General features: G+C 37.3%; 1 protein-coding gene across 1 annotated transcript in view; it reads left to right on the top strand.

Moving 5' to 3' along the window:
* Positions 1-13,162, top strand: part of LOC115307331 (catenin delta-2-like) — a 362,256-nt gene that overhangs the window by 104,799 nt on the left and 244,295 nt on the right. Inside the window, exon 2 of the mRNA XM_029958906.1 lies at positions 12,438-12,571. Coding sequence (XP_029814766.1) covers positions 12,438-12,571 — 134 coding nt within the window. The remainder of the gene's footprint in view (positions 1-12,437; positions 12,572-13,162) is intronic.

Below are 13,162 nucleotides of genomic sequence, written 5' to 3'. Positions count from 1 at the left end.
TTCAACTTCATAATGTTTGCATTGGCTCATCTCTCAAGCCTGTCAAGGTCCCTCTGGGTGACATCCCATCCCTCCAGTGTGTCAATTGCACCACACATCTTGGTGTCATCAGCAAATTTGCTGCGAAGGCACTTGATCCCACTGTCCATGTTGCCAGCAAAGATGTTCAACAGTACTGGCCCCAGTACCAACCCCTGAGGACACCACTCATCACTGGTCTCCATGTACACAATGAGCCATTGACCACAACTCTTTGCATGCAGCCATTCAGGCAGTTCTTTATCCACTGAGTGGTCCATCTATCAAATCCATGTCTCTCCAATTTAGAGACAAGGATGTCATGTGGGACAGTGTCAAATACTTTGCATAGATCTAGGTAGATGATGTTGGTTGACCTTCCCTGTAAAACAGTTGACTCTGAAAGAGTTATACAAAGGTTTAGGTTTGTACGTATTTTTTCCCCAGCAACTTATGCTATTATTTAACAGATTATCTTACTTGGTGTATTGAAAAAGAAGAATACAGACTTAATATAGCCAGTCTATTATAAGTCTTGAGAGTGATGGGTTCCTATCCAATATATTTTAAGAATATGCTCAACATATGTGTATAAAGATAACACTGTAAATTGATACTCTTTTAGTGTGACAGAGTGAAGGCTGAAACTGTTAGACTAATTACAGTCTTATACAACTTAAACATACATATTTTTATTCTTTTCCATCAATTAGCTATCTCCTGGATAATATAATTTTTGGCTAGAAAGAAACCCAAACAGAAGATATACTGCGATTCAGTTGAATAACTGGATTCAGTTGAATAACCGTGTGAAGGAATTCCTAATTTCCAGACTTTCAAGCAGACTAACTGAGAAGAAAATGCAAATAACTATTCTATCCAAACACAAGACACAATAGAGAAGTAGACAAATAACCTGTTGTTTTTTGGAATTTACTGTAAATTGAAGTTAATTCTGCAACACCTGGCTATAGGCTTTGTACCAGACACGTTTAGCAGAGTTGTCATCACATTCTCATAATGATTGTCATTGTGATTTAAGTGTGCTTCAGTTAAATCCAAACTTTCAAACTTGGTTTGTGTATGTAAAGTATACTCTGTAGAAAATGATGCATTAATCCAAGGACTTCTGCCTCTGCTTTCTAGCAGGCAGAGATCTAGAGACAGTTTTCTACTCTGCTGGGTTTTTTTGTGCTTGTTTTTCTAATGCACTTTATTAGTCGATGCGTCAGCAGAAATTTCTTCAGTGTTTATTTCTGTAAAAATCCAGATTTCATGCTTGGGAGCACATAAAATATTCCTCTGTATGCAGTTTAGAAAAACAGCTAGCATTGCACTGATGGAATTTCTGGTTTGTTTTCTCCATTAAACTGTACATACTGTCATATAGATCAAAGAAGTTTGATTCTTGGAAGAGCTGAATTCAACTCTGATATACTTTAGATTTCTATTGTATCTTAGGTGAGATGCTTTGCCTCTTTGTGACTCTAGACTCTATAAAAAAGGAACAGTGGCATTTATCCAGTTATAAGAGTCAATGATTTTGCTACCCCATGGGAGAAAATCTGGTTAATACAGTGGTTTCTCATACATCTTCCCTTTTCTTCAGGGGTGACAGTGAAGTCCAAGAATAATAGGTGGATCAGCACAGCATTTCCAGCTAGACTGTGTGCAGTCCTGATGTGGAGTCGTGGGCTTTGCGGGGCACTCCCTGGTGCTCTCAGTCCTCTGAACGTTGGTGAGATGGTTCCAAATCCTGGTGTAGGGCCATGAGTTTCTCACTTCTCACTTTTGTACTCTGGTTTCCTGCAATATTAAGTATCCTTAGTTACAGGACTGGGCAGGGAATACTGTGTTGATGATGAGTCCTTTCAGATCCTGATCTTTTCTGATTTGCAGTTGCTGATCTTGCTGCTCACAGTCTGCTTGTTCCATATACTTCTAGATGTGTTTGCACTTTTTGATGGTCATCAGGCTGTTTGCATAGTTTGGCTATCTGTTTTCTTCAGCACACAAAAACTATTCTGTTCTTCAGGACAGGTGGCTGACTATATTTCATCTGCTTTTGCCACAGTAAAGGGCTGTTTAATGTTTACTGGCTTATGCCAACAGCTATCCTGTCTAGACATAAATCATGCTAATTGCTACAGAAAAACTAAGCTTTTTGGGTTTTGTGTGGTTTCTCCTGCCCCCAGGTTTCTTGGTCATAAAGTAGGTTTAGAGTGCTTCCCATACTGCAATATTATCTGTGGGAGTGCCTTAGGCTTTCAAAATATTGTAAAGAATTTATGAAGCCAAAAAATCAAAATAATGAATGGTAAAAATTCATGTGGATAAACATAAAACGGGGCACATAGGGAGAAGAAGAGTAGTATGACATCCCAACTTCACTACAAAATGATGGCTTCTGAACTTGTTTACCACACAGGAATCTGATGTGGGATTTGTTACCTTTTGTGGGGCTTGGGATGTGTACATAAGCCCGAGGAGTGTGGAGATGAGAAGCCACAGGTCCCATTAGGAGTATCGCTCAGTACTCTGCACATCCACCATACAGCTCTGCCAATGTCACATCAGCAGCATACTATAGGTGGAGAGGGAGAAGAGCATGACAGTCACTCTGTCTGTGGACACCCCTCAGCTCTTAAGGAAAATGCTAAGGAAATGCTTGATTGTCATGCTCTTCTTTGGCTGTGGGAGGTGGATCCAGACATTTAAAAAAGAAGATATCCTTACCCCAGCAGGTTCCTGCTTCACTGTGTAGCGAACAAGTGAGGAGATGTTGTGTTCAACTACCAACTCCTCTGTTTAAGGGGTATGGCCATGAAAGGAGTCCCACAGTGATCACTGTCTTGGTTCCATAGTGCAGCCCTACCAGCTAGACATTGTGTCTCTGAAGGTTAGCCTGGAGGTTCATTGCAGAGTGTTGTACAGGGCTTGGAAGTATGCATTCTGCTGTCTGGCTTAAATAAGAGTGAGACGTGAGTCAAAGAGGATCTGCGCAATTCAGTATGATATATATAAGTAAGCTCCTTAACGGTAGGAATTAGTGAGGAAGTAGATTAGTCCTGAGATTACACCAATACCAGAACTGTCTATCCTCCTTCAGGTTCAGAGCCATGGGAAACATTAAGAGTAGTCAGCATGAATCAGCCTGCAATTTAAATTTAAAGTAGTTTAATAAACAGTCTATTTTGGCACAGAACCTTAGGGGATTACTTGCCTCAGACTCATAGGGCTGTGCTTTTGCCTTACTATTTCTGTTCTTTGGTAATGAACATGTGTCCTCACTTGTTGCTGCCTTTGACTTCTTCTCTTTCATTACAGACTTCTTTTTCCTCTGGTGGTATTCAGAGGAATTACATAGTCATAGAGTGGCTGGGGGTTGACCCTGGCCAATAGCTAAGACTTCACCCACTTGCTTGGTAACCCACTAAAAGAGGATGGGGGAGAGAACTGGACAGACAAGAGCGATGGAAAAAACCTCTAGTGAGTCAAGATAAAGACAATTTAATATGTAAAAGAAAAAAAAGGTAACAAGTGATGCAAAAGCACTCACTCACCACCAGCAGACTGATGCCCAGCCAGTCACCACGCAACAGCTACTTTGGAGAAACTGTCCCTCTGTTTATATGCTAAGCATGACATTATATATTATAGGGTATCCCTTTGGTCTGTTGAGGTCAGCTGTCCTGTCTGTGTCCCCTCTCTACCTTGCTAAGGGACAGAGTGAGAAAGAGAAGGCTCAGTGCTGTGCAAACTGTTCAGCAGTAGCTGAAACACTGTTTTGACCACAGCATCACCATATGAGCTTCTATAAAGAAAATTAACTCCATCCTAACCAGACACAGAAGATGATGTCATGTAATTTTTCAAGTCATTCCCAGTCAATAAATGACAAATTGATGAAAAAAACAGCAAAGGAACCCCTTATACTATGTTGCTTTCTATGGTGCTTAGGTAATACAAGATTTTAAGAATTCACTGTAAGGAGTGTTTTTGGCTTTTGTTTGTAGATGTGCAATTTGCTCTGTATGCTGGAGGATATTGGCATTGTCACTGAAGTAAGAACTCCTGTTCCCTCAGTAACAGCAGCAAACAATAATCTCTCATTGGATTCTATGAATGAAGAAAATTTGCTTGATTTATGAATAGACTTTTCAGCAAAACAGAAATCAGTTATTGTAAATCCTCATGCTGAGGTCTCTAAAATACTGAGAGGGGTATGAATTTTTATACTGGTTTCTCTTAGTGATTGTGTTGCTGACTCCAACTGTGAAATATTTTCCTAAGAATTTTAGGAGGTTGCTCACTTCTCTGATAATGCATGCTAGCTGGTTAAGGTAAATCCTTACAGATTAGGATGGTGGTTTCAGTACCAGTGAAGCAGGAACATGCTTCAAGCCAGCATGTGGTTTATCTATTCTGATTAATCACTATTTCATTTGCTATAATATGTAGACAGAGAAGGGGGGTGGGGGCAGTTAACTGACACAGTGCTGGCTTTGTGCTGGCTTTAAATATTTGTGCACTGGTCAGCAGTGTTTTGACTCTGTTTTGAGAGAAAAAACCAAGGGTTGTACAATTGCACGATATCTCTCTTGCCTTTTTTTTCAAAGCCCTTTTGACCAAATGCTGTACTTTTTCTCTCATAAGCACTTCCTCTAAATTATCCTTCTAAAATAATTGGGAATGTTTTAGAATTTTTGTTTGATTTTAAGGAGGAAGGCTGTATAAGTAATTCAGAGTTCTTGAAATTTTAAACATTATAGCAACAAGGAAAACTGCCTTGTTTTATAACATATTACTTGAACAAAACAACAACAACACTTAGCAGGATCATATTGAACTAAAAGGTTTGGAAGAATTGCAGATGGCTTAAGCTCTAGACAGGACTTCAGGTTTGATGTGACTTCCAATGTTCTGACACTGGTTAATGGAGATAATGGCAAGAAAATATTTGATATAGCCCATGGAGACCCCATAATGGCTACTGTGTGCATAAGATCCTTCATTTTGCTTCCTCTTTGGAGAGCAGGAAAATAGAGATATTTTAATCAAGACTTAGGGCAGAAGCAGAGTCTCTGAGGAAGAAATTTTTTTGTCTTGAGCTATTGTCTTTGTCTTTGAACATTGTCTTTGGAATGTTTCAGGAAATGCCTTTTCGAATCAGGCATCTGTAGAAGAGAAGGAAATTTTAGGCATTTCTTATCATCCATCAGACTTTAGAATAGGCTAAGTCAAGGAAAATATTGTGGGAAATTTGCCAGTATAGCTTCTTTCTGTCAGGTTTTAGAATATGTTTGTCTTTCTCCTTTACTGTGACAGTTGGGATCTTTTATATCTTCTACCACATTTCTACAAAGAGCAGGAGGAAAAAAAAGAAATTTTTTGTTTTACTGAATCTGAACTTTTGCCTGAATTTTAAACCACAGAATTCTTTTTTATCCACTTAGAGGCCCTAAATACTGTAAGAGTATGGTTGAAATAACTGAATACAACAAGCTGAAGTCACAAAAGAAGACAAGAGAGAAGCTCGCCTGTCTTAGTGAGCAGGGAACTGATTGGGTCTATGGACAAAGAGGAAGCCCAGAAAAAAAACAGAGCCCTTGCTCTTTGGAAAGCCCTTGTGACGGGTTAGCTAGAATGAGTGCTGACTTGATCCCACATATCCCTGATCCCTAATTGAGTCTAAGCCTTTGCAAAGGTCTTTAAGATATCATGTCTCCTTTAATTAATCTGTTTTCCTACCTATTAATTTCAGTATATATATATATATATATGCTTTAGGATGTTGTGATATCTATTTAGGCAATCAGTAGACATATTCATCTTTGAGGTATTTGGCAGGTTCTGGCAGTTATTCTTGTCTTACTGTTGACTCAAGAGATTATCAACCTATTTTTAAGAATACTTACCCAGACGCAAATTGTACGAAGCTTGTCGGCTAAGATAGGACAATAACAGAAATCTATGACTTCAAGGGTTTCCTATGCAGGAGAAGGGAGGGCCCATCTTTACAGAATTTTTACCCTGTTTCAATGTCTCACAGCTGAAGGATTCAGATTCATTGCAGAAGAGTTTAATGCAGCATTAGTACATAGATGTCCTGCTGTCTAGAGCCAGTGCTGTCTCAGCCTTCAGTGAACTCCATAGTTAGAGATTACTGAAGGAATACAGTAGGTCGTCTTTCTGCTGGAACTGATTCTTGCATATCTAAATTCTCAAACGTGGCCAATTTCTACTTCTTCCAGTTGGGATTTTATTCCAAAAATCTACTGTAAACATATTTGTTAGTCTAACAATCACATGTATGTGCTAATGTTTGAATTGACTTTACAATGTGTAATAATGAGAATTACTATTTTGGGTATTTTTCTCCTCTGTATTTGCACCTAATATGGCTTGTGATATGCATAATAATTTGCAAGAATGACCAGGGTTATTGTGTGCCGTATTGCTCTGACTCCTAACTTACACCCACAGAATTCTTAGCTTATCAGAATGACTCAGTGAATGGCATGAAAGCTTATGGTTTTCATGTTCATAGATACAATGCCAAATCTGATTTTTTTTTTTTTTTTCTTATCACAGTTGCTAAAGCTGGTATGATGGAGCTGTTGACAACTGTAGACTTTCAAATAACAACTGTTGTTTGTATATACAGGGAGAAATAGAGGTTCTCTATGGCAATCGTGCAATTATTGTAAAATACAACATTGGAGTATTTTATACATTTATTTTTTAATTAAAGCAGCTAGAAACAGGATCAACATTAATCCTTGCTTCCTTCTAACTTGATAGGAGTTACTGAAATATCATAAATAGTAAATTTAAGTTTAGGCATAAACATGCAGTTTTAGGTTAAAAAAAATATTCAAGTATTTTCATTTTACAGTGAGCCCCCATAATTTTGAAACAATAGGGAAAAAAGCAATTCTGATAGAAACAATAGAAATGTCTATTATTAAATGGTAGTCATAATGTAATCCTTTTACAGCCTATCTAAGGTAGAGGAAAGGAAGTATAAAGTATTTATTGATGCATAATTGCTTATTGGATTATTTAAGTGAGATTGGTTCTTATCCAAGGCTGCTTCAGTGTCATTCGTGGTTCTTCAGGTTAGCTCAGTAACACACCAAATTTGATTACTGTGCAGTAAGACATACACTTCTACAATGAATGCTTTCACTGATTAATGGTTCACTGTACAGGGGGAACCTACTGAGGAGTACATGTTTCTTAATGCAATATCTTTTTATTAAAGAAAGGTATTTGAATTTTCTGATTTCAATTACTTGATGCAGTTGCCAGTTTAGTGACTAACCTGGTTTTTACCACAGATTCCCAGACATTGTGGAGCTGTTTGGTTTTTTTCATTGGTGGGTTTGAGTTTTTTTAACCTACCTGCACTTTCTACCCATGAAAGGGTGAGATAACATTAGACTATGTAAACAGCATTAACAAAATGACTTTTTAAAGGAATATCAATCTTATACTTAAAAATCAAAGTCTGCCTCTTTAAGCAATATTCCCTTCTTCTTTAGGCATGGGTAGTAAAAGAACGTGTTGAAACAATGGAATTTAAGTTGGAAAATGAATCCGTTTACCATTGCTGCTGCTACTTTTTCAGTTCTAGATTTTTTTTTCAGTGTTCTACACGGATTTAGTGAATGAAAGTTATTTCTGATGTGGAGGAGGAAAATAAGATCACTGAAAGGCAGATGTAACTACCCCATCTGAGAAAGAGTGGCAAAATGTAACTGGAGAACTCTGCCACCAACCTGTTTTCTCCAATGACGTCTTCATGACTATACTTCATTAGTTCCCTATTTAGTAAATCCCTGCCCATAATCTATGCAAAAGTGTGCAAAATTAAACTTTTAAGTGAAACCACAGCATCTGACATTGCCATTTTCATATGCATTTTTAAATCATGTAAATATTTTGTTTCATCTAAGGATTTATTTATGGTGAGGAGCTTCCTCCTCACGCTTTTCCCAGTGCCAGCATGGGTCCTTCCACGGGCTGCAGGGAAACACCTGCCCCACGAGGGTCTCTCCTAGACTGTGGGATGGTTTTGTTTGACTTTGTGATGTTGTTGGTTTTTTCATTAAAGTGAGATAAAGTTTTTAAATGCTCTTAGAAAGAAAGGAAAAAAATAGAAAGGGTTGAAATCAAGACAGAATTTTGCCAGCACTATGGAGTACAGGAATCCATGAATTATTTATGTCTGACTTCCCAGTATGTTCCCAAAAGACCGGTAGTATTTTCCCTGTTCATCTGTCTATGATCATCTAAGATTTTAATTTGATTCTCTCAGGAGCATGTATATGCTCTGACTTACAGAATCTCATCTGTGTTTTTGCGACATAGATAGGAAATACTGTTGCTGTCGTGGAAATTAAATGTGGCTGATTGACTTCTAGTAATTTCTTGTCTATGGCGTACTCTGTTAAGCTGCTTAGCTTTTATTTTTCTTCTCATATTTGCTCTAATTTTCCCATTGTTTTTATTGCTAAGTTCCCAGGAGTCTGGTTTAAAAGGCTATGAGCCAAGTCATTTTATGAGGGAAAAGGAAAAGAATTGGGGTTGCTTTTTTAGGGAAGGGAAGTCAGAGCAAAAGGAAAGGTACGGTGGTCATCATCAGTATGTGGGATAGTGCTTTTTTGAAGACAACTGATGGAATAATTAGTTTTTTGTGTCCATGCTGGATAGTACAGGAAACACTAAGCTTAAATGTATTATGTTAAACAGTAAAGCAAGTTTTCTACTGATAAGGCCAGTGAAACAGAGTGAGATACCCAAAGGAGACTCCAGTGAGGGAGGCTGTGCAGGACTGGTTCTGTGTATTAAATGTCCAGAATGACAGGGAAAAAGACTGCCTTATCTAGAGATTTGGTAGTGGTCTAGGGACACATAGGTCCATTTCAACCTTATTTTTTTGTAGTTCTACAGTACTGGCAGTTTTAAGTTCCATTAAAATATGAGAATGTCCAATTTCTTATGATGAAGACTGAGCTAAATTAAAAGCTCATCTCTGAACAGGTGAACTAGTGCAAATGGGATCCTTTACTGTGTTGGTGTTTGCTGTTGAAACACTGATTCATATTGCTGATTCCTGTATGATTTTTTTCTTAAAATCTAACTACCTTCAGTATAGTAGTGTCTCTGTTGCATGTGAAAACTTATTCTGTGTTTCCTTTCTGTATGGCATTTCTCATACAAATTTATGTCATAAAAAAGTCTTAAAGTGTATAATGTTAACAGTTCGACTGGATAACATCAAACTGTAGATTCAAGGGTATTAACCTGCTAAGTGCCATTGGCTGCAATCTTTCCCCATTGAACAATGCAGTAATAATTCATGAGATAGATGACTGAAATTACATTCTCTGTCCAGAAGAAATATTTTAATAAGGGCACAAAGCATTCCTTTTAGTATCAGAGACATTTATTGTGTTTTTTCTATATGAAGAGGACGTGCAGTGTGCCTTTTTATATATTGGGGGACTTTTTTCCTCTTTTAAGATCTGTATTTAAAAAAAAACCACAAAAAACAACAAATCCTGAAAACTTGTAGTGGTTGCAGAATATTAACTACTGTCCAGATTTTGAGCATATTTGAAGCAAGTACAGCTTATTGCAGCAGCTGATTGTGCAATTAGATATTTTTTTCCATATAAACTGATACTTGCGCAAAATTGTAGATTAGTAAAACAGTTACTGAAGTGTTTTTTGGTGGAAATGAAGTGTTTAAAAAAACTTACTGAAGTTGAGTGGAGTCCTAAAAGAAGTTAATAATAGCAACAGGCAGTTGCTGCCTGAATCACATGGATGTAACTGTTTTGAACTCACATAAACTCTTTTTGTTGTATCACTAGCACCTTTTTGGTCACAGAGCAGCTTACTTATGGACCATGCAGCCTTGCGGCCTCTCTCAAATGCATGTCAAATATTTTGGAGAGTTTGTGCTAGGGCAAGCATTTTGTGTAGTTCTGGACTCCCAGTCTGGTTTACTTTGGGATTTACCTTCTTGGGCTAGTGTTTATGAAACAGCCGACTCAGCAGATTCTCCCTGCTGGGGGTCAGTCAGCCCTGGGGGAGCATGGGGATGAGCTAAGAAGACAAAGGGGCTTTTTCCAGAAAGCTTCTTCGACGCTGCAGGGAAAGCAGCCCTGCACCAGGGGAGCTACTCTCTGAAAATGCATCTGAAAGTATTTAGCAGGCACCTCATTCACAGCTCTTGTGTTTCTTCCCACCCCAGTGCAGTCTTGGAGAGGCAGCTCTTTGAGCCTTGTGCTGTTGTAGTTCCACATGTCTCCCTAGTGAGCTGCCCAGACTAGGAAGCATGGCATCCCACCACCTAGAGTGAGTGTATGCAAGTGTGGTAGGGCTGCTTCACATGTCCTTACTCATGTTCCTGGATCCTATGGGTGCTTTCAGACGTTATAGGCTGTGGAGTTAATAGCAAGGAGTGCTACCCTACAGTCTTTTCTGCAAATATCTCTCTACAGAATGAGCTATTATGCTACAAAATCAATTATTAGGCTATTTGTGTTTTTTTTCAGGTAGATAGCCACACGAAAAGGAATTTTTTTTTTTATTTCTATTATGATACTGCAATTATTAATTTACTAAGAAAATAAAATAACTAGATTGTTTGAAAGTAAGGTAAAAGAATAAGCGTTTATATGTGTCTGCCTATGTGTCTTTTCTGTGGTACTTTACTTTTGTATGCCACAAACTAGTTAACTTCTTATAATAGAAGCTGATACTTTTGTTTAACAAAACAAGAAAATGTAATTCAAATTCCTTTTAGACTGGCGTGTTGGAATTGTATAGAAGTTTTGTATGGTCTACTTCTGTTTGTGATAGAATGAGAGTATATCATCCGAGTTTTTAAAGATTAACTTCAAATAGTGGATGTATCTGGAGAAAACACATTACTAGAGCCAAAGATTCGGTATTTACCACTTTCAGTGAGATTTGCTTACAAAAATTTAGCTGTACGAAAATATGTAGCTTCTTTAATAGAAACTATGTATAAAAACATTTTTCAATATAGAAACTACTCAGGCCTGAAATTTAGGGAGATTTTTCTTATGAAAAATAACTGGCTTTTTTATAAGTAATCTGTTTTTTCATCTTTTTGTCTTACATATGTATGCCCCTGTCCTGAGCTTCAGAAAGCTTTCAAAAAAGGCTACCCAGATGGGCTGAATGTGTGTTCTTGGGCAACACTGTGGCTTCAGAGCCAAAGCTTTATAGAATGTCATCTCCCCTTCTTTTAGAGCTCTAATTTCCATGGCAGATTGATGCAGAGATGCTTGATCTGGGTATGGAATTTTATATTTGCTTTTATCATCTACCCTTTCCCACACTTTTTAGCCTGCTCACTTCACTTCTTCCAGAAAAAGTTATATTTTGTATTTTAGCAGAATAGCACCAAGGCAGGAGTTTTGCTATTGATGTGAATGGTGAGAGCTGTGCACACATGACCCCTCTGATGACATCCCTCTGAATATCCCCACTGCTCTTTAGGAGGAACATCCAGCTGGCAGCCTGCAGGCCACTTCTCTTCCACAGAATAATTCTGGCCAGCTCCCACAAGAACGTGATTTTATCCTAATGTGCCTGCACATAACCATGCAAGCTGCCTCTCTGCTCCTTTACTTCTAGAATGTGACAAGATATCTGCCTCTAGAGATGTGCCTGTAGTGATATTTAAACAGAGATGCTACACTATAAATTAGCCTTCAGAAAGATAAATCATTCCACAGTCACAGCACCGTTTTGGTCTCTAAAAAGAAATGCTAGAAATGCCTTCAAGTGCTGAGATTCTCTTTCTTTTTTGTAAGAGGTCTCAAAAATAGCTTTTGAGACTGGTGTGATGTTTTTCTGAAAAATACTCTGACAAAATGTTATCAAAATCACCTTCTAGACTAGAAGAAAGGATTTGTTAGTTACCTAAGCTTAAAATATAATACATGTTAAATAATCATGTGAGTTAGTAAGTCAACACTAGATAATTTGTATTTCTCTCGTATCATTTGTTGGTTTTCTCTTTGCAAAGCGTTTCATGATTCATTACTTTTATGATACTGTAATTTTATACTGCATGCTGCCACTGGAATGCTATACAAAAATCACAGCTATAAATTATCTGAATTCTTGCCAAATGTACTGATGGTGAATATTTCAGAGTAAGACTGGAAGATAATTTAATATTTTGTTATATAATTAATTTAGAAATAGTTTTAGTTTTAAATAAGCCATATATTCTATAATACAGAATAGAAGCATATTCTACCATTTTTTCCTTAAATGAGTGTTATTATTCTATTATATATATGATTTCTGATATTTATCAGGTTTATAATAACAAATTCATTGTTTTATTTTTCCATAAACTGCAGAAACTATGCCTGTTCCAGAACAGCCCTCGTCTTCTGACAAGACAAGTTCCCTTAGTCCTGTGTTGAACACATCCAATGGCGATGGCTCTGAAACTGAGACAACCTCTGCCATTCTAGCTTCAGTCAAAGAACAGGTATGCAAGCGATGCATCTGCAAGCTAGAAAACAATAACATGATTTGCTGTTTTGTTTTTTTTTCACAAAGGTTTCATAGATGGTACCTGAGTATTTTAGTTTACAAGTGCATATTGCAAAGAATGTTAAATATTTCTTCATATGTTAGTGTACTTCTATATAAATTTAATATTATTTAATTACTGATAATATTCTCCACTTTCACTCTTTACTGTGGATGGCGGTTTTCAGATATCTCTCCTTTTCTTGTTGGCAGTCTGAACGTGGAGTTACAGTATAAAGGCATGGCATATAAGAGCTATAGCAAATGAATAGCTGTGGAGAAAATGTGTTATCCTAGAGTTTTAAAAGGATTTATAAGAATTCTGGGATTTTAAAATTTAACATATACGCGTTTTTGGGTTTTTTTGACTGTAAAACTTAATGTGAGATTATTTCAGGGCAAAGTTGGTAGTGATAGAGGCTTTCAACTCTGGATGATTAAACCAAAAACTATTAGAAATTTTCAAAAGAATGGTTTTCAGAGTCATTCTCAGCTTGGAGCTAATAAGACAGGTTTGGACATTTTAAAGTAAATTTTTGTGGGCTGA

Source organism: Manacus vitellinus, unplaced genomic scaffold (genome assembly GCF_001715985.3).
Source record: "Manacus vitellinus isolate BGI_N305 unplaced genomic scaffold, ASM171598v3 scaffold_17_pilon, whole genome shotgun sequence".
NCBI lineage: Eukaryota > Metazoa > Chordata > Aves > Passeriformes > Pipridae > Manacus > Manacus vitellinus.
Note: the sequence above shows the minus strand (reverse complement) of the source record. Positions and strands in the feature narration are given on the sequence as shown.